The sequence below is a fragment of the Chelon labrosus genome (genome assembly GCF_963514085.1).
Source record: "Chelon labrosus genome assembly, chromosome: 17".
Taxonomy (NCBI): Eukaryota; Metazoa; Chordata; class Actinopteri; order Mugiliformes; family Mugilidae; genus Chelon; species Chelon labrosus.
Window position 1 is genome coordinate 16749570 of NC_140350.1, and position 22833 is coordinate 16772402.

Consider the following 22833-nt stretch of genomic DNA (forward strand, 5'->3'; position numbering starts at 1 on the left):
GGTAGAATAAGTCATGATACAGAGTTAGGCTGGAGCAAGAACAAGTTGCTCTGATTAAAAACACCAGAGGTGGAAGCATTAGTTTGGTAGTAGCTGCCTTATTATATCATTAACATATATTATTCCAGGAAGTATAAAGAGATGTGAGTAATAATTCTGATGCAGGACTCTAATGACGGGAAGTGAAATTGGGTTAATACCCGTAATCTAACTCCTTTAAAAACAAATTGTGGTGCAATCATCAAACTCGCTTCATTGTAGTTTTAAAACCATTTAACTGCAAATATCAACGCAAGCGCTGGTATTTGCACGGATCACACCAATTTGCAAGCCGAGTGTCAATAATGTTATTATCAGACATCTGTAATCTATTTTTATTTTTAATCGGATTACTTTAATCCCTTCGCTCTATAACCCTACCAATACCTGCCCCCCTCGCCTCCCGCCTCAAATCGCCTGCTCATCCTTTCTATACGTATTTAATAATGCAGAGCACTACAGATTCTCTAATTTATCACTCCCCCCCAGCTGGACTTGAAGTGACAGATTTATTAGATAGCCATTTGCGGCTGGATGTAACGCCCGCCAGGTGAGGGTCGGCGCGACTGACAGAGTCAAAGCTGTTAGATGACCTCCCCGTGATAATGACCACACGGGAGGAAAGGACACAGAGGACGACGGGGAGGAAGATAAAGAGGAGCGGGGAATGGCGTGGGCGGGTGATGGAGGAAAAAGGGAGTTGGATGGTCAGACATCTGGAAAGGCAAAGCAGACACATCTCTGAGATAGGCCACGATGTGGTATACAAGAGAAACTAGGGGGCGATTGCTGTGCGATAAGTCACCTTAAACTCTTATATCTGACAGAATATGGTGCAATGAGTTGGCAATAAGAGGATGTCTGCCCACTCACTATGAAGCTGGAGCTAGCAGCCTTATGCTAACTTAGCTTAGCTTAAAGGCCGCGATAACTAGCTAACCTGGCCTTGTGCAAAAGTAAAAAAAACTGAAAACACCTAATGGCATCTCTAACACGTATCACCGTCTGTTTCTGGTTGCCTAGCGACCTCACATTGACAACAAGACCCATAAGGTTCCTATGACACGAAATAGCCCCCCTCCTGAGCTCATCCTTACATCTACCTCGCTTATTGAATATATTGCATATTTATTTTTATATCATTATACACTATGCATGGTGTTTGTGCGTACCTATCTATCTTAGCTTATCGTAAAGACTGCTAACCTGGCTTTATGCAAAGGTAGAAACAGGAACGCATCTCCATCAAAAATGAACATTTGTAATTTTTAAAGGTGCAAAGGTGGTGGCTGGCTATTTCCTTCCAGCTTTAGGACACGGTTGCTTATGCTAAGCTAAACTAACTGCATATTTAATATAGAGTGTAACCCCTCCTCCAAAAAAAGATGGTGCAGAGATAAGGAATTGTGATGTGAAGGATATCTTGAACAGCAAATCAACATAAAGGAGCTGCTGAAATGAGCTGCTCCATTTCCACATATACAAGGAGACAAGGATGCTCTTTTCTCCAGCTTTGGCATCCTTTCGAGGAGGGTGGGGGGTGGGTTTCTCATTTTTCTCACGACCTGGTACCGGCTGCGTCGTGAAAGGACAGGACCGTGAAAGGGAGGAGGTTTTTTTTTATTTATTTATTTATATTTTTTTTTTCATCTTTCTGACCTCAGTGGGCAGTACTTACGTGTGGCATGGGTGTATTATTGGTGCATAGCTGTTAAATGAGGAATGCACGGGGAGAGGTTGCCGGTGGCTCGGCCAATCACGAACCGAGGTGTGGCTCGGCGGGGGGCGTGGCCACGGCGCAGAGGGCGGCGCCAGAAGCGGAAGTGTGTCTCGGCTGATCTCTCGCTGTCATTCGGCCACGGTCGGTTCCAGGAGAGAGGGGGCAGCCAAGAAGCACACAGGGATCGGCTGGCTCAGTAGGAAAAAGGCAGGAAAGATACCGAAATCCTAGCGAACAATGAAACCGATCGAATAAGGCTTTGTGACAGAACCGCGGCCGAATATATTCCACACATTGCCACGTTAGCAAAGCTCATTGATGGTATACAAGTCCAGATTAGAGGCAGCAGATAGAGAGCTGTGTCATTGAGCAGGCAGGACACGTCAGGAGAAGGGAGAGAGGAAAAAAAAAAAAAAGAGCTGACCGACTGCACTGTACGAGTCAGCTATTAAATCGCCTCTGAAAAAAAAAAAAAAAAAAAAAAAGCTTTGCCTGCCCTACTCATTGTTTCAAGGACATCATCTCGCTCTCATCCCGGGGGAAAGATCTCGACAAAAAAAGACTTCGCCGAGGTCGAAGGTGGTGATCAGAAGGTGAAAATTATTTTTTTTCTATTCGCACTGTATCCAGCCTTTTCCAGCTAGCTAGCATTCGTGCTAACAGTTAATAGCTAGCTAGCTAGCTAGCTAACGTTAGCAGCGAATGGAAAAGTTAGCTGGCCGGCTAACGTCTTTTAAATTTTAACTGCTCGACTGTTCGACGGCGTTTTCTAGTGTGAAGTGGACATAATAATAATAATAATAATTCGTGATAATAATCATTGTGTTCGTTAAAAGCAAATCTGTATGTGACACAATTTGCGGGTCGGACTCTGTGGACTGCTGACAGCTGTCAAACAAGGTCGAGGGTTTTATTTCTGGACGTTATGACGGTTTATTGTTAATGTTTGGACAATTCCTTAATATTTCTTCTTATATTGTTCTCGTCGAGGGTGTCTGCTGGGTAATTAATCGTGTGCCAGTGGGTTTGCGTTGGTAAAACGTATGAAAATGCAGAATATGTGGTCGACAGCAGTGGGTTTTTTTTTTTTTTTTTTTTTAGATTTACCGGTGGCTGCCAGCAGCTCAGCTGTGGACTTAAAAGCTGGCAACGTCACGGGGTTATAATTAGCTAAAGATGTAATGTTAACTGGATGGCTTTTTGTAGCTGCGCAGAGTAATAGGGGCAGATTGCTGAATGCAAGAATGAGCTCTTCCATGGCTGTAGTGTGTAATTATAATATGTGCAGGCAACAGAGAAATCTCTTAACGTCTCTATGTTCAACCACCTAGTTGTTTCTAAATCCCCTGATCTGTGTGCGAAGGGCCGACTTGCTAACTCAGTGCATGCCATCCTGTGTGCTCTTCTCTCAATAGGACCAAACTATCACGGGCGAGCATTTGTTTGTGGGGGGAGAAAACAAATGGGGGATTACGGGTTTGGAGTCCTAGTTCAAAACAACACTGGCAACAAGTCTGCATTCCCGGTCCGAATCCACCCGCATCTGCAGCCCCCTCACCACCACCAAAATGTGTCGCAGAGCCCTGCTGCTTTCATAAACAGCACTACAGCCGCAGGGAATGGCACCACAGGAGGCTCTCCCTGGCTCTTCCCTGCCTCTGCCACCCACAACAGTGTGCAAGACGAAATCCTGGGGGGCCCAGAGAAGCCCAAAGCACAGCAGCAACAGGAAATGCAAGAAACGCAAGAAAAGCAGCAGCAGTTGTCTCCTGGGAGTCACCAGGAGGGTGGAAGTGGCGGTGGGATAATTTCAGAACTGGAAAAAGCTCGGTCAGAGGAAGCCAAGACGGAGAACGGCACGTCTGAAGGCAGCAACGGAAAGGAGAAGCAGCTTCGTCTTGAGTCACCTGTCCTGACAGGCTTCGATTACCAGGAGACATCTGGTCTCGGGGGAACTGGCCCAGTCCAGTCCAGTACGACCTCGTCATCACTTACTGGCTTCAACAACTGGTCGGCTGCCATCCCGCCCGCGCCATCAACAATCATCAATGAGGACGTCAGCTTTTTCAATCCAGCTTCTGCCAACAATGGCCCTCTGCTGTTCCCGAACTTCTCACACCACGTCAGTCCTGGATTTGGTGGGAACTTCTCCCCCCAGATCGGACCAGCAGCGGCCTTGTCCCAGCACCACCCGGCCCCCCCACCGCACCCCCACTTCCAGCACCCCCACAGCCAACACCAGCAGCATCGGCGTTCCCCAGCCTCTCCCCACCCTCCGCCACCCTTCCCACACAGGAATCCGGCTTTCAGCCAGTTGCCACATTTGTCCAACAGCCTGAACAAGCCCCCGTCCCCCTGGGGTCCGGCCAGCTACCAGAGCCCCTCTCCATCCCCCGGCTCCTCCACCTCCTGGAGTCCCGGAGGAGGCTATGGTAGTGGTGGCGGCGGCTGGGGAGGCTCTCAGGGCAGAGATTATCGCCGTGGGCTGAACGGCGGCATGACCCCCATCAACTCTATCTCTCCACTGAAGAAGACTTTCCCCAACAACCACGTGGCGTCACAGAAGTACCCCCGAAACAGTCCCGCAGGCTTCAACCCAAAATCCTGGATGGACGATGGTGTCGGCCGCAGTGATAACATCTTCCCATTTCAGGTCAGTCATCGTGCCGTTTTTCTCAGGTTTTGCAGGTACCGTTGTGAATCGAGTGAATATTTTCAGCCGCTTGTATAATATTACGTATAATGTATAATATTATTATAGTGTGTGGTATAGCTGCTATTTTTAGACGTGGTGGGGGAGGGGATGGATTTGTTACCCTGTCCAATCTGTCATTGGACTCTACTTCCGCAGCTGTATGTCCCTTATGATGACTAATGTGGCTCTGTCACTGCAGTGGTGTGTGCCACGTATATGAGTTGGGTGGTTGGAAGGGGGAGTTGGGGGAGAGAAAAAGATGGGGAGAGGGAAATGGAAATAGGAGGTGGAGGTTAGACATTAGGAAAGAGAGAGAGAGAGAGAGAGAGAGGTTGCCAGGAGAACAGTTGCAGGAATGGACAACAAAGACTGACGTGAAAAGAAAAATGTAGATAGAAATTTGTCTATTTCCAATCAGAACAAGACCAAGCTCTATGCTTTACTCCTTTCACATAGCAGGGTATCAATCAACCCTAATGATTTTTCAGGACTACAGTTTTATTAATCGCCTATGTCATGACCGTCATTGACGAACAATACCAGCGTATTCACATGATTCTGATAACCGGATCCCTACACAAGGAAGATGGCTAGAATAATTATCACATGCAGGAACCAGCCGTGATGAAGAAAGGTATGGGGTAATTCATTTTATTGATCTAGCACGTGATTGATTGAGTCACTCGTTACAGGGAGGCGGGGGTGAAGAAAGGCGAGGTTGCTCTGGGCCCGGCTCGACCCGATGACCCGATGAAAGGGTTCTTTAAGTGCTGTACATCTTCTTTTAGACAATGTTCCTTCATCAACTAGCAGTGTGCTCTGTCTAATTAACTTGAGATCGTCCTTATCTACGTGGTTTCCATCGGTTCCCAATGTCCTCACGAATGGAACAGATTGCTTGAATGATTGCTCGCCTTTGTTGTTTCAGCTGTCTGCCAATAACCCGACAACATCACTAAATGGCCTTAGAGACTACTAGTGAGGGCCTTCTTCATTTCCAAGGAAGTTCGCTTTACCTGACATTATCTTTACCAATGAATTACACATGTCTGAAGATGGAAAGTAACCCAATTTCAAAACTGAAATGTGTTCCTTGCTATGACCTTTCCCAGTGCTCTATTATCTCTATTTGCAATTAGTGACTCACAGTGCTCCACAGGCTACATGTGTGCTGACATGCCTTGACATGTCTTGAGTATTTATGACGAATAAGCAGCAAGGGCAAGAACATCCCAGCAGCCATTTGTGATTCCTGCAGTTAATTGCAGTACGTAGTCACGGAGTCAGGTTCACGCCTGACCTGATCCAGATAATTAGGATGTCATTCTTAATATTTTAGGGAAACCCGTAAATAGTGGATGTGAAAATTCCACCTAACTCTTTTAGTCCTTCCGATTCAACCTAACCTGCGCGTCCATTTTGACAGTCGCTTCTGTTTCGTGCTTGTGTCAGAGTTAAGCCACAGCCCGCCTTACTGTAGCTGCAGCAGTATGCTGCTCTGCCCCGTGGTTGAATCAGATCAACTAAAGTAGCATTGTCCTCTTGCCCTCTTGATACTGCAATGGCAGATGGAGGATGGGCGTTGAATGGCCTCACTCTGTGTTTGTGTGTGTGTGTGTGTGAGGGAGAGGGCCTGGTTGTGTGTGTAAGTATAAAACATTTACAAATAACAAGAAACTGACACTATAGGTTGAGATCACAACAAAATGTGAAGATAGAAAGTTAGATGAGAAATTTCCCAGTGGAGCATAATGCACACGAATACAACCATATTTAAGTCAAAGTCATTGGGGCAAGCAAATTTGTTTACGTGTCTCTTTGTGCTCCTGAATGTGTACCAGCATAATTTTGCCTAATGTCTGGGTTTATGACGCAAGTCTCACATTGACGCAGACACGCACACTAACACAGTTTAGGAACAACTCAAAAAAACAAGAAAAACAGCACAAGGTGTTGACCTGGCCTCCAAATTCACTAGATCCCAAACTGAGGTCCCTCCCCTCAACCCATAGGACCCAAAGGCCCCCACTAAAATATTCTGCCAGACACCACAGGACACCCTCAGAAGGCCCATGTCCATTCTCTGATTAGTCACAACTGTTTTGGAGGCACAAGGGAGACCTACACAATATTAGGAAGGTGATCATAATGTTACGGCTGACCGGCGAGGATCATGTTGCAGTGTTGAACCCGTCTCTGTAGAAACCGCGGTTAAATTGCCGCACGGCCGACTGTCAAGTGTCAGGTTTATTTGTCAGATGCGTCCTCCGTCGTTCAGTGTTTGTTTGACTTTCAGTGTCCGCGCTTAACATGTACACACGTGACATGAAAATTGCCACATCTGTCGGACCAGTTTGCCTCGGCCATTTCCTTTCCGTGCACTCCCATTTTATTACCTCTGCCGAAAAATGACTCTCACTGAAATTATCACACAAATTGCACCGGCTTCTGTCTTCAAAACCCTCTCAAAATGGTGCTTCTCAGATCAGATGACCGATCACACGTGTAGCCTTAAGCCACTCTCTGGTTGGCAAATGTGAAATACTGCAGTTTGTGTTACTCTTAACTAAACAGGATCCACAATGTACTGTCGTAACGCTCTTCCACTTTCAGCCTTCTCCACCTGCCTCGCATAGTTTCCATTTTAGCATTTGCATGACAAATAAGGGCTCTAGTTAGTGTTGCCATTGTTCTGCCTTTCTGCAGTCGATAAAATAACTTTTATTTCACTACGCACTTTGCTTCTTTGTGCAGTTTTGGATTAGATGTGATAATAGTACTTTACAGGCACAAGGTGAATGGCTAACCCCTGTAAGATGGCTAAGGTTAAGCAGCTAGCAGCTGAAGCAAGGATCCCTCGCTCCTCGCTCCCACTATCTTGTGATTCTCTTGAGCCATCAGATGCAAGCGAGTGTATATCAAAAAGAAAATTGTCGCACAATGCTAGCACCAATGCTATTTGTCAGACATTTTAATCCAAAGTGGTGTACAGCACCATAGCACAGAGAGGGAGAAGATGTTCCAGTACTGTTGCCGCAGCGGGGAGAGCCACTGCTGTATTAGAGCAGCTTTAGTATTCAGGATGGGCTCCGGTCCAGGGACACTGCTGCTAGCGGCTAATGCACGGTTCAGCTAGCAGCTAGCTTTCGAGCGCAAGTTTGTCCTATTTAAATGTCAGGAAATCCTTCATTTTTTCTTCCATCTTCTGTTTCCATCTTTCTGAATTCATCACCTGTGTACTTCAAGGTGAGAGTCCTACTGTTGTGTCAGGTGTACTGTGCTGATTTGGACAGGTACGCTTGGCCAGAAACCAGGTCAAGACTTGCAGGCCCTGAAGGAGAATAAGCCAGGACAGGATATTGTCTCAGTAAGCCACCTGGGTAACTGCTGGTTATGGTTCGCTTCTCACTGTTTGCGTAGCTTTGATAGATTGCAGCTTTATATGGTGCTATTATCCGAAGGTACATTATTAAACTTCCTCCTCAGCACTGTTTGTATTTTGTCAGAAAGTCTCTCTTGAACGCGACTTTGCTTACTTGCTTCCATTTGTTTTTATTTCTAGCATCAGAACTGTACACGATGCAGTTATTGCTGTGTAATAGGTGAGGGCGGGGGTCATTGTGTTCGCTGTCGGGCTTGATGCAGAGCGCAGCATTTTATGGCTGTTGGGTGAGCAGCACGGTCCAAAAGCATTAGTGTAACCGTGCTTATAGTCATTTCAATACATCTTGGAGGCAGGTGGGTCGCGTGGCTGTCCTTTTTCTCGTGCGTGACTCAAATTCTTTTACACCTACAAACACTCTCGGTATAAACCTCAAGGTTGTGGCTGTTACCTCGGGGTTCCTGTGACAATAGTGTAAAATGAGAGAAATGCTTTTATAGACTAATGAGTGGTCTGAGCTGCACTGGCAAGCACATAACTCTGCAGCTCATGCAGCCTCATTGTGCCCTTCTCACACCCTTGACAGATGCTCCGAAACAGGAAGGGAGAGCATTTGTGTGTGTGTGTTTATGCACGTGCTCATGCCCATGTGTGCGTTATCCTTAATTAGTCCCTGGCCTATGTCTTCGGCACGTGTGTCTTGGCAAAGAAAGAAGACAAAGCAGACTTTATGTCAAGTGTCGTATTGTATTTAGCCTAGCTCGCTGCATACAATAAAGAAGTCAGTTCAGTCTAATCCCCTAGCATTCTCCTGCCTTTGTCGCTCCTGTTAAACCCAACGTACGCACATACATACACATTCTCTTGAGGTCATTCAGCCAGCGCCGGGTAATTGGTTGTTTTTGACACTTGGGGGGTATTTAATGTCATAGCGGGTCTTTGAAATGCTTGACCAGGAAGAAAGATAATCGCAGACATCAAAAGCTCAATCTGCTTCCCCTTTTCTTGCCTTCCTTTCTTCCATTTCTATTTTTTTTTTTACAATGCCATTCCTCACGACTCGCTTTCCCTCCCTCTCCCCATCATCGCCTTTCTCGCATTGCCATTTCCACCTTCCCTCCTTCGCCTTGAGTTTCCTCTCTCTTGATGTGATTAGAAGCTCAGGCTTTCTCACCACTGGCCACCTCTAAATTCTCAAAATAAAAAATGCATTCTCGTGTCCTTTACCCTATTGCTTTCTCCACTCTTCTACTCTGCTACCATTTTTCATTAACAGGCAGGTGACACTGATGATGGATGTTGGCAGCGTTTACCCACAGCATGCTGTATTTAATCATTCCCTGCTACTCTACATGACATAAAAATATGTTAGGGACTTATTTTTTTTTTTGGTCTTTATACTTCATACAGGCTTCATTTCGTAGCTGTTTTGGTAGATTTATACGTCTGACAGCTTTTGGTGATAACTAAGGCTGTGTGAAATAAGCAAGCTCCGGGGTCTCAAAGGCGTCGGGCATCCATTTGACGTACAACACCAAGGGCAACACATGCGTGCTGGTTAGTCTCACACGGAACATGTGAGCGTTCCCCTCGGCATTGTTTTCCATGGAAGACCACATTGGTGGCAGTGGCTCTTCACAAAAAGCAGACTGTCTACTACACTGTGACGTGATGGGTGTGTGCCACATGAATCAGAAAATGCAATTTCCTTATCGTATGGGTCGTGGTCTGTGAATCTGGCTTGCTCTGCTGCTTGCAAACAACAAATCAACCCATTGTGCAGGTTTTTAAATGAAGAGTTGCGTTAAACAAAATGGTGTGCCTCATATTTAACTGGACTGGTTCATGATCCATTTTTTTTTTTTTTGGTGTCTGGGTAGTGCCATGCCTGTTATATTTATACCTATAGCCCAGGGCTATTTTGGGTAACCTTTCATAGAGACACATGCCATGGCCTACTCTATAAATTGTGCGTGTCCGTCCTGCTTGCAGCTAATGTGTGCGTGTGTGTGTGTGCGAGCCCTGCAATCTGTCGGGGATAAGCACTTTGCTGGTCAGCTGGCCAGTTGTTGAGGGAGATGGATGCGGAAATCTGTTGATTAATCACTGTCTGTACCTCTCCAGGCTAATGCTTAGAAACTTAAGAGCGCCAGCCAGGCCTCAAAAGTAGGGGTTGACTGAAATGAGACTTCGGATTTTTTAAAGTTGACTAATATCGCCCAGTGAGAGTAGGGCTGGGCGATATCAGTCATATCAGTCGATATCGATAATTATTGATTCGTTTTTTTAACCTTCTACCCAGACTTCTCACCTGTGCTAAACTGCATCCGTTATTTCTTTATATCGCTTTGATGTTTTGTCGTATGGCACTGCTGCCGTGTACCTCTAGATCAGATGTTGCGCTAGACTTTTTCGTTGTCTGTCACTTTGACTGACGGGGTCATAAAAATCCCGTCATAACCCATTTTTACCCGTCATTTAAAAAAAAAATGATAACAATGACATATTCAATAGCATTTAATTTTCATTCATTTTTAATTAATATTCAGTAGCGGTGGAAAAAAAAGATTCGGCTCATGTAACCGGCAAACTAAGGCACTCAGACACTCACTTAAGCACAATACGCAGAGAAACGAAACTTAACCGACTCATAACCGCTGCTCGTGGATCCCTGCTTAACCGAGTCACTCGGCCGGCAGATAAACGAAACTTAACCGACTACTAATCAAGAGACAAGAGACAATTAATATGCTCACTCGCCACCAAGTTAGCAGACAACATCGGTTTGACTCTTGTCAGACTTGAAATAACCAAAATATTGCCAAACTGGTGACCTTTCCTTTATTATCTACAATTTCCTCTCGCGCACATATTCTCCTTTCACTCCACGCCGTTCTTTTTTTGTTTTTGATGCCACCAACCTGGCTTAGCTGGGCCGTGATGGGTCGAGAGGCTAAAGCCCTTCCTCTGCCTACACCCCCCAGAATGACTTGCAGTTCTGGCTCGGGGTTTTCTTCCTATTTTTTTCTAACGGAGTTCGAGTGAAATTATCGAACGTATTTTCTATTGATATCGATCACGTGTCTATCGCGATACATATCGTTATCGTTTTATCGCCCAGCCCTAGGTGAGAGTTGACTTGACGTCGACTAGTTTATGACATCACGCATAAAAATGCAGTAGAACATGATGCTTTGCAATGAAGTCTATCTTCTTGACCTGAATACATATTGTAGCGTCTCATACAAAGAAAGCTACGGAGGCTTTTCTGCAGGTTTACTGAAGCTTGAACACGTTCTACTGTCGTGGCCGACGCCAACACCATAAACACCGTCAGTCTGACACTTCTAGTATGCGGCTCTCGCTCGGCAAAAAGTGCAGCCACGCCAACGGTATCAACCAACAGAACTGAACATTAACACATGAGCTTATCAATACTGCGCGCTGCAGATATGGCCATGTAAATCGGCACCATCGATAGCGCTTAATAGTATTACACGGCGTGCTGTAAAATAGGATAATGTAGCCACGATAAAAAAAATATGCGGTATGTCTCCAAAGCCTTTTCCATAGCTAAAGGTCTAGTGACTTTAGACAATGAAATTCAAACTGTTGATGTGCAGCCTCCTTTTCTCTGTTACCGCAGAACGCTTGGTGACGCTTGTTGTATTTCAGGACTGACTTGCATGCCACGGTAGAATGGGCTTCATCTTTAGTGAAGTATTTCCACACACTTGATAAACGGCTGCTAGTTTGCTGCAATGACTGACTGGGCTCTTCACCTGTACCCACCACAAAATAAATTCCCGTAATCCAGGAACAATATAACAAAATTACGCTGTGATGCCTGCTCTGTGTGAAGAAGACGGTAAATAAACTGGTACCATACAGTCTAAAAAAAAAACAGAAATAGTGGCTTCTTTGTGTCTGTGTGCGTTTATCATGCATTATATATTTGTTTGTGTTAGGATATACTCATTTGTGTTAAACACGGTAACCAATCATTCGCTTGTTTCTGCTTGTCTTGCCGTTTACTGTTTGGTTTATTTTACCTGAAGCAAAAGCCTTAAGTCCACATATGATACTGAAGCGGATATGAGAAAATAGTAGCCCTAGTCTGGCCTACATCCCTGTGTTGATATTTGTTTTGAGGGAGAGGGCGTGCACTGGGTGTGTTCTTCTACCATGTCATTTTTGTTTAACTAGGCTCTTACAGACAGTGTGGGAAATTCACACCAGCCTAAATGCTGCTTTAAAAAAAAAAAAAAATTGGCTCTCGTCCCAGCCAGTGCGCCAAATATCCAACCACAATCTTTGCCTGGTCACATCGTAAAAGTAGCTGTTGAGTTGTTGGATGAAAAAGTGAACTGCCTGCCCGGTGGACCTCTTAGTCATATGCTCCACCGACGTAGCTCTGCTTTTCCTGAACCCTTTAGCATTTGACCCCTGTGGAGTTCAGGGTAACATAGCATTGCCCTGAGCTTTTCTTCCCAGGCTGCTTTCAGATTTCTTTACTGACACTGCCTGCAGCGTGTTGTGGGGATTTGACCCAGCCTAAAGCAGAGTTAATGTGGACGCGTCGTGTTGTATTTGACCTCGTAATGCTAAATGTTACACATAGTTTCGTGGAGAATGAAAATAGTAACTGACAATACAGGTTGGTTGCAAGTTGACTGCCCCGTTGGGTAATTCTTGTTGTGCAAGTCCAGCCCATTATCAGTCAAGTCGAGGGCAGGGCTGATCATGCAGTGTTGATGTTCTTGTCAGGATGTGTTTTCAGACTCGCTTGAAGCTGCACATTCACTACTGCATTTCTGCGTGTAGATTTTCTTTTGGTTTCTGGCAGCTTTCTTTAAATAGTGCGTTTTTGCATAATGACACTGTTTATTCCACATTTATTTGTCGCTTTCCGCTTTCTGTTTGCTTGAGACAGACGCACGCCGATCAAAAAACAGATGGCTGTCCTCTCTCTCTCTCTCAGTCGGGCTTTTAAACTATTGCTACACCTGATTGGATGAGTGCACCGCTTGCCTTGCTGGCTCTGGCCTTCGCTTCTAGTTTTCTTTTTAAACTTTAAAGACACGTTGGCTGTTCTCATTTCCCCAAAAACTAAGCACCAGATTGAGTCTAGAATCAAAAAAAGTGTTGTTGCAGAGTGATGCTTTCTCTTTTAAATCTTAAAGCCTGGTCTTGTCAAGCATCTTGCCAGGTTTCCCAGCCTTATATCTTATCAAAAATGTTTTTTTCGAATCATGTATTTTTGTTTCAGTGCGGCCTCTCCTTCCAGTGGCATTGGTAAATCTTAATAATCTTGCATCAGCTTAGTATAATAGGTTTGATTCATAAAGTAGGGAGAAAAAAAAAAGTTTATTTCAGTCGTGACCAGACAGTCAGGAGAAAATAGACATGACTAAATGTTTTTTTTTTTGGTCATACAGCTGACTTAACAACATCATGTAGCCAGAAGATTAGCGCTGCTGCTGCTGCGTGAGATCTCTGACGCATGCATGTGGAATGTGAACCTTATTTTAAATTTGTTTCTGCTTTTAAGGTGGCACTTGTCGGAGACTGACTGAAGAAAATGTAGATGTGCGATGAGAATAAGACAAACGGAAACTATTAGAGACGTGAACAGTATTTACAGGAATTTCTTCGCAGAGCATCGGCTGTAGAAAGAAACCAAAAGGGTTCCAACGGTTTGTTGACAAGTTGTTGTCATAGGCTGCATATTTTATCTGGCTGAGGAGGAGTCGACACTGAAACCTTATCAGCTTGGCACTTGGTGTGTGTTTGTGTGTGTGCGTGCATACAAACGCATCTAGGTTGACCGGTATGCCAAGGATGCTCTTGTTTTAGGTGACAAAGCCGTCCTCCAGGAATCCTCCAGCCGCCTCGCCTGCGTGACTCTGCTGCTGTTTTAGTGTTGACTTTCATTGTGCTGCCTCGTTGAATCATTACATATTTAGTTAACTTTGCAAATAACGCAGCAGTTAAAGTGCACAAAAGGTGGTTAGATATAAATCCTCCAGACCTTGCGAGGGCATCTCACAAAACAATAAGTCAAACAAAGAAAAGAAAATAGAGAGGTGTCCTACAGAACTCCTTGTGTTACTCTAATGGTTCACGCACCGTGAAGCCGTTCAGCTGTCTGACTTTATTTTTCCATTGCTTATATCAGAGCGTGTAGAAAGAATCTGTTGCGTCTTTTGTATTTCTCACATTCACGCCAAAGCCTACAGCATCGAAAACAAATAACAGGAAATGCTCTGCTTCTTAAAAATACATTTTTTTTCGACTGAAAGTGTTAAGCACTCGCAACCGCTCACAACCCCCTCGACTAAATCAGGAGGAGTGCTGCCTCCTCCTCTTGTCCCTCTTGTGCCCTTTGGTCATCCTGGTGTAATTGGTTCAATGTTATATTAACAGAGGCTGTAAATGCGATTGGCTAAGCGCCAGAACTCCTTTTTGAGCTGCAGGTGGAGAAAAATAAACACCGCTTCTCTTTTCTCTTTAGGAACGCACCAGGTCGTTTGACAGCTTCAACATGAACACTCTGGAGAGCTCCCTGATTGACATCATGAGGGCTGAGCAGGACACCCTGAAAGGTGAGTATGCCAGCCGTCAATCGGGAACATGAAACACTATGTAGACAAGCGGCAAGGCTACACCTTCATTTCATATTGTGTTGACAGCAGAGATGTCGTCCATAAAATATAATATCACGTTATGTTAGTGATGATCCAGACGCTGTAGTTCGTTTTGGATAGTAATTCAAAAAGGAGAGGAGGGTGTATTGTTAGAGAGCCTGTGATGCACAGGCAGTAGTAAATATACACTTTGTGCATATCTGAAGATACAACAGACATGAAATATAGAATATAATCTGAAACTCTATTAGTTGGGACAAATGTGCAGTTTCTATCTACATCTATAGTCCTGTGGAAAAAGTTTTAGGCACTAAAAATAGAGGATGCTTAAAATTAATGCTGCCGTTTAGTGATTGCCTTCGTTAAAAAGTGCAGTGAAACAGAAAAGATAAGTGCGCACAAACGCTTATTCATGAGTTAACACCTCAGGTTTTAGCCGAGAAGTTCCACTTCCTCCACAGATCTGACATCTAGAAGCCGTGTCTTCTCTCTGTGTTATAATCAACAATAAGAAAGGTCAGACTGTTAAGCAGATACCTCACACCTACTTCTTCCTTTTCCATCTCTCTCCTTCCCACCTAATAAAAAAAAAACAAAAAAAACACACACAAAGAAGGTTTTTATAGAAATCAGTTAGGTGCGAGTGAGCGTGGTGCGATGAGTATGACCTCTTTTTCTCATGCGTTTTGCGAAGGCGATGGAGAGAGAATGATGTCGGCTTAGCCTTTGTATTTAAGCCGGGATTTGAGAGAGAGAGAGAGAGAGAGGGAGAGAAATGGAAGAACTCCCACTGATCTTAAAATGAAGTTGTTGGCCATCATTAGTTTTTAATGATCACTGCTGCAGAGACGTAACAGTTTTCTAAACAGGGTGATACACAGTTATTTCTGTCCAAAAAAACTGAGCAAATGAAAAAAGACTTCCCAGCAGCAATCATTCCACAGTGGCCGACAATATACGTATTTGGAAATCCCGCACAATACAAAGCAGGAGCTCACACCTGTAGTTGGCTGAAACCAAGAGTGGATCATTCTTGGTTTCAGCCAACTACAGGTGCTGAAACCAAGAATGATCCATTTTGCAAACCATGTTTGGTTATTAATTACCATAGACTAGCTCTAGCTAACGCCTGGCTGAATGCTGTTGGTCAGTGGTCACCCTGAAATGGTGACTTCAGCTCAGCTGCCAGCATTGTTTATTGTTTTAAAAGGTCCAACTCGCAGCAGTTATAACGAGAGATTACCTGGATGACAGAAAAGACTGTTGCCAGTACTGGTTATTGGCCAAGAGGGAGGAGCTGCTGGGAGTAGTTCTGGTAATGATCACTGTTTGGAAAGAAACGCCTTTGATTTCCCAAGGCTTTAGCTTAGAGTTTAAAGCGTTTGGGCTGAGCTCACAAATTGAAGCTGTCCACCATATTGTTGGTAGTTCAGATGGATCCCAAGGCTCAATCCCAGATAACGACTACATTGTCCTTTAGTTAGGATGTAACAATTAAATGAAATCGATTAACTCGTATCTCGGAGCCTCAGGTTAAATTATCACAGACTGAAGTGACGAAATGTTGTTTCCTTGTCTGGACAGCCTAGATGTTGTGTTTTTACATTCAGATGTTACTTAGCAAGAAGATAATTGACAAACCTAGCACATAGATCACTCCTCCTCATCTGTGAATTGAAGTCCTGATCTGTTTAATCATACATCTATAAAAGGACCGCCGTGGAAGACACAACAAACAATCAGAGCCGAAGACGCTTCACAATCACCTTGGATTTATTTGGGCTTCGGACCCACGCGGCTCAGCCACATCCAGCTGTGATCTAATGTCCTGCTGTCAAACCTTAGTAAATCTTCCCTCAGTATTAAGAGAGGAGGACTGGAAGGCTACCTCATTAGCCGCCTTTTGGTGTCTTAGCTCCAGCCACGCTGGCACAGATTCCTACGGCTGTTCCAACAGCTTGGCACCAGAAGCAGTTTTTCTTCTAAATTGAAAACCCTAAGCTTTTGCTTCATTAGGAATCAAACCACACGGGGTTTTTTGGAAAATATGATGAAGTCATTTTGACACCACCGCTTATAATAGCCAAAAAGTAAATGTTTGTTAAGGAAAAGATTTGTCTGCAAATTAATCTTCTACCTTTTACAGTCATTCTGTTCTTGTTCTAACATATTGCTTCACAACATGTTAATCTTTTCCTCTCAATCCTCTCGTTTGACCTGCTTTTCTACTATTTTCCTTCAGTCACCCATCCCAGATCTGTTCTTATCGAGTAGCTCATTCCTAATTGCTTTGGATACACGTTCCTTATCTTCTTTTGCCTCGTAGCCCTCTGCCTGCTCTAAAATATTATCCTATTTATACCTTGTTTTTTTATAATTATTGTCCAGGCTTGACGTGCCGTGCCTAGTGCAGCACTGACTTGAGTTAGTTCTTCCCTTTTCCCTCACAGCAAAGTAAAAAAAACAACATAATTACAGCACATCTTCTATAGCCATCCTCTCCAGGCCAATCCTTGTTTTCTGCTGCTCGCTCTCTCGCTCTCTCTCTCTCACACACGCACACACACATGCATGCACACACAGATATAATAAATCCGCATCGCACATTTGCGTACACATAAGCAACGAGCAGCAATTTCTCATTCCAGCTGAACATATTGAACAAAGTGAGCGCAATGAAGCAAGGGAACAGGCGAGACAAAATGTCTACAGTAGAAGTGGCTTTGAATGCCTTCCAGCATTGTCCTGACTGACAGAATGGATCCCTCTGTTCGGCCGCAACACACACACACACAAACACACACATACACACACATACATCACTGTGTTCTGTGTGCTTGTGCATGCATGTGCTTTAGCTCTTACTGTACTGTATGTGCATGCAGCCACGCAGCCAGGCGCATGCAAATAAGGTTCACGCAGCGGGCACATGCAACCCTGCACACACAAACACGGGGCTACGGTGTACTTACATGCCTGCACGTTTGGTCCTTAGAGACTATTAAAGGCTTTTTAAAATCCAATATGACAAGTTGTGCTCAGATGGATTTTGATTTTGGGTGGTGCAGCTATCGGCACATGTATTACTTAGCTAAATTACAGAGGGAGATAAATGTGTTAGTGTAGTCTAGAGGATTGGAGCGTGTCTGTGTAATCTGGTCTTGGTCGGTGCGCCTGATTTTATTTTGATTAAACTGAACTTGTATTCTAATGCCAGTTGAAGCAACGGGCGGCCCATCCTGCTTTCTGTGGTTTGTGAGTTCTCTTTTTCCTTGCTGTCGGGGGGGGGGCTCAATAGGCGAGGTACGAGGGGGGGAGGGGCCACCAGATTTCCATGTGACCGAAGCGTCGGAATGCACCAATCACAAGGCGGTCCGTACCAGCACACAACAATGGTCGTACTATTTGAGCTCTTTCATCTCATTATCCCTCTGCAGCAAGCGGGGCCTTGCATAACTCTGGAGCTTGTTTGGCATCATAACAGCCGTTTGTGTGCGGGTGTGTTTTGCTGCGGGAATGCAATATGGGTCATTGTAAAAAAGTAAATGAAGCTCCGTGAAAGAGAAAGCTCAGATAGGGAGAAACGGAGGGTGGGAGACGGTCGACGTCCCACAGATGTGGTCTGTAATGAGACTGATGTGGGAGCCGCACTTGTATTGACACTTAATCAGCTTATATGACTTACTGTAACATTATGTGCATCTTTTTTTTTCCCTTTTTAAAACACCCATTCATTTCAGGAGGCTTAATGATAATCAGAATCTCGATGTTTTAGCATAACCAGCGTAAAACAATGACAAAAGGACTGGCAGAGGAGAAAACCCATGTGAACGTTGTACATTATACATAATAAACATGTCTGCTCTGTGTCTTCCTGTGTAGGTCGTCTTGGGTTCCCCCACCCAGGAGGGGACAACCCTCTTCCCCTCAATGGTATGTATGGTAACCTACACAAAGTGAGAAATTCAGAATTAAAATCATCATAGAAGAATTTGGGGAAGATGTTCCTGAAAACGTAGTTTGATAAAATGTCAAAATGGCCATTAAATAAAGAAACGCACTCCCTCAGAAGAATCCTCTCAGTTTATCTGAACTGCACGAATATAAAGAATAGTTCACCAGATTTAAGTGAAGAAAGAAAACCCTCTTGCATTTCTAAGTAGGTGCCACTAAGTATGGCAGATGGGATTGAAACCAAGAGTTTGGATCTCTCGTCAGTCCTTTGTCGGTTTGTAAAACATGAAATAAAAAAACACTTCTTTACTTCTTCGCCTGCCAGTTAGTTTTAAACCAACAGCAGTTATTTGATCGTGATCAAAGCCTCACACTCGGACCCGGCTCGCAGTGTTTTTTTGACGCTGCGTTCTTCAGCTGTGGCGGTTGCCTCTCGCTTGCAACCTTTCGTGTAGTTTTGCAACTTCTGTGGCGTCCTTCCCTTTCATTTTGACCGTTCATATTGCTTTATTCCTGAATGAAAGAAAGATAGACAGTGTAGTGCTTTTCCGATGCCAGGTATTAAGTGAATAGACAGATGGTATGGGGTAGAAAATGGTGTTTGGTGTTGATAAAAGGGCTTAATAGATGCTCTCACACTTTCATATTGTCGTGCTTTTAAATACATTCCTCAGTGTTCTCCAACTCTTTCAAGCTTTTTTTACAAATGCCTTTAAATTGCGTCTTTCCCTTGAATGCTTAAAAAATAAAACATTCGTCCGGCCCCCTTGGAACGCCGGGCGCTTTCTACGACAGCAGTTTAACGTTCAGCCGCCTCCACCGTGGCCTTGTACTCTGTCATTTCCTTAACCCTTGTGTAATTGTGTGGCGTTGTTCGGTCGTGTCCGCCGGTCTCAGGGCCGTGGAGGGTGTAAAACAGGAGAGGCCAGTAGTTCCTTTAAAAGATAGCCGGGGTCACATGGTGAGATCACATGACCGTGAGCTGTCATCGAGCCCAGAGACAGATGGTGCCAGTGGATAGGCAGCAGATAGAGGCTGCACACCAGCCCTCTCTCCCCGTCTCTCTCTGTTTTTCTCTCTATCTATATCACTCTCTCCACCTCATAAGCATATACAGATTGCATTCTTCATTCTCTTGATCTTCCTCACTCAGCTTTCACCCCCCTACCCCCCTGCTCCACACAGCTTTTTAACAGCTCATTTCTCCATCTCCTCCAATGCATTTCTCTCTCCCTCTCTCGCACACATCTTTTTATAGCACTCTCTGCCCTCTTTCAATCTGCTATCCTGTCTCCCTTCTCTCCTTTTCTAGCTCTTGATTGACCTCCCCCTCCTTTCCAGAGTTAATGTCCATCTGGGTTGGAAAGGAGGCGAGGATTACTGCTTGTGTGTTTCAGCCGCTTCTTCATCCTCTCTGTGCTCTTACAGTGTTCAATGGGTCGACGCTTAAATCTCTCCAGTGCCCACGTTTTTTTTTTGTTTTTTTTTTGCCCTGGTGTCAGCAACAGACCTGAACCAAATCACTGGCCTTGGGAATGTTGATATTAGTTAGAGCAGGGCGATATCGACCACAGATCATATCTCGATATTTTTTTCCAGACAATTCCAGGTCAAAGCCACAAATTAACAGACTGAGATACATTTCTATGACAGACTGCTTTAAAAATACCTTTTTTTTTTAAAGGATATACATACAATGTAAATGGAAAAGCTTTATTAATATTCCCCCTTTTTACGCTTTCTTTCATGAGGCACAGCACAGACGTAGGAATTTTGCTACATGGTAAACGATAGATGTACATCAGTCAGGCATAACATTATGACCACTGACAGGAGAAGTAAACGACACTGACCATCTTGTGACAATTCAATGTTCTGCTGGGGAAAGTTTGGACCTGGCATTCGTGTGGATGTTACTTAGACATGTAGCACGCACCTAGACCAGACTAGGCACCCCGACCCCATAGCAATGACACTCCTTGATGGCAGCAGACATCCCCAGTAGGTGTTGTCCTGGCCTCCAAATTCACTAGAACCCAAACTGATCAAGTATCTGTGGGATGATCCACAGAGGCCCCCTCCCCTCAGAGCCCCCCCCCTATTAACAACACCCTGTTTACAGACACCACAGGACACCCTCAGAAGGTCCAGTCACAACTGTTTTGGAGGCACAAGGGAGACCTGCACAATATTAGTTATGCCTGATCTGTGTACTTTCATCCTTTATCTAGTATTAAAGTGTGTGTGTGTATATATATATCATAAAAACTCAATCTATCATCCAGACCTTGTTGAGGTCATCATGACACGTGGAGGATAAATTTCAGTCTGCTGTTGTCAGGTCGTTGCTGCTTGACCTTAACGACGCCTTTGATTCTTCACAGAGCCGTATTCCTTTAACGCTTTCTCTGATTGGTTTAGTCATTGGATCACTTCTTTTTCTCGTCCCTTCTCTTTGTGAGACTCTGGGACATAATTAGAGGCCGACGCATCTCCCTCCTTTGATACGCACGATGATGCGCACTTTATTTCAGTACTCTTCAGTCGAGCCGAGCGAACTGGATGAGCTGCGCAGCTGTTCGGCTTGTGTCGAGCCTCTAATCATATCTGTAAATTAAATTCAAATGAAGCGCCTGTTCTTGTCCCTGAGCTTGTTTCTGTGCGTGCCTTGCGGTATTTCCTCTACGGGCGCTCTCAGAATCTGAACATTAAGCCCACCTCAGGGAACCTGAAAGTTATTTTTTTTTTTTAACCAAAGCCCCTAATTCTGATTGACATACCGTATATGAAACTTTTAATTTGTAAGTTTATGTCAGTGTTCCCAAGATTCAAAATGGCCTTCTTGGGGAACTCAGGTTGGCAAAGTCCTCGTTACACTTTTCATGTTGTGTTTTTTGAGTTTGCCTTGTATTTAATATCCTTTTGTAGAATTATTTAATTTGATTTCTTACTGTTTAACCGAGGCGTCTTCTTTGTGACTTTGGATTGTCTCTTTTAGTAACGAGCTTCTGTCCTCAAACCTTCAAAAGCCAAACTTCATCCTACTGTCAATTATGAGTTTATTAGGACAGCACCAGGCAGGCTGATTATGATTCCTCACTGATTAACAAAATAAAAGGCAGGTTGACAATGGAGCGTCCCTCTATTGTCCTCAACCACCTGGCACTTACACAAAACGCTCGATCATGTGACTTTTTATAAACGTCCTCTCCTTTGATTTGTCCTCATCCCACATGCAGCCAGGAATTATAGCAGGAGACGAGGTAAAGCATAATAATGGCAGATTAATTTCAGAGATCTCCCGAGTTGTGACTGATGTTGTGATGTTAAGACGTCGTGGCGTACGGGGGCTGCTGGTTTCCTGTCACATTAAGTGGTGTATTGTCTTGGAATGACTGTGCTGCTTTTGTATACAGTGACGTGACATGTTTGCCTGCATGACTGTCTTAAGTGTCGAGCCTTGTTAGACGCTTGTGAAGTGATCGTATGCATCTGTCATCCCTCCCGTCTTTTCCTCATTATGCTTCACTCCGCTTGATTTTTTTTTTTTCTCATTTCGCACAAACGTTGCAGGATTTAAGTGAGACGATGCACGTTTAGCTAAAAGCTAATGAGGCACAGAGAGAAAGAGCTCACATCACAACGCAGGATGTAAAAGGCTGACTCTCTTGTATGCATCTTTAAAGAGCAGCTCATGGCAGACTGTATGGGAGCACACATGTATTCACTAGACTTGCTTTCTGAGAGGCTTTATGTATCTGAATGGAAACCTGCATGTGAACTCATTTAGAGTAAAGCCATGTAGAAGGGAAGAACACATAATGTGGCTTGTACATTTTGTTCTTCTGGACTTCTCAAACAACATCGTCATGCAGCCGTACATCTCTCAATTAGATCTGTTTTACATTTACATGCCTGAGTATTTGTCTTTCTCTCAGGCGGCCGTATTTTCATAATAGCAGTCTGTGGCTTTTGCTGACGTTACACGTTTCATTCTCATCGCAGGCGCATGAAAGCACAGAGGAATAGAGAATGTGTTTTAACCCATGCTTGATGATTAGACTGAGTGATGGTAGAGCAAGAAAAGACATCTGAAGAAAAAATGTTTCTTCCTTTTTTTTCATTTTTTTACTTGAAGCAGCGAAAAGTCTGATGAAATCTTCACTCGCTTGCCAATTCATTAGGTACACAAATAGAAATGAGTGCATTCTGCTACAACTTGCACTAAATCCCTCAGTTTATGTTGAAACAGCGTCAGAAAGGTGGTGATTCAACTGTAAGATCATTTTGCAGGATGTAGTTTGTGTTGCTGCAACACAAAAGTAGGGTGCAGGACTTCAGGACTGTTGTATTAGATTACATTTGTTTTTCGCTAATGTACCTAATGAACTGGCAA

General features: G+C 44.2%; 1 protein-coding gene across 2 annotated transcripts in view; it reads left to right on the top strand.

Moving 5' to 3' along the window:
* The first annotated feature begins 1895 nt into the window (after positions 1 to 1895).
* The window catches only part of cpeb4b (cytoplasmic polyadenylation element binding protein 4b), a 30107-nt gene continuing 9169 nt past the window's right edge, over positions 1896 to 22833 (top strand). For both annotated transcript variants that reach the window (XM_084565412.1, XM_084565413.1), the window contains exons 1-4: positions 1896 to 2352; positions 3175 to 4412; positions 14351 to 14441; positions 18366 to 18416. In XM_084565412.1, coding sequence (XP_084421538.1) covers positions 3222 to 4412; positions 14351 to 14441; positions 18366 to 18416 — 1333 coding nt within the window. In that variant the 5' untranslated portion in view covers positions 1896 to 2352; positions 3175 to 3221. The remainder of the gene's footprint in view (positions 2353 to 3174; positions 4413 to 14350; positions 14442 to 18365; positions 18417 to 22833) is intronic.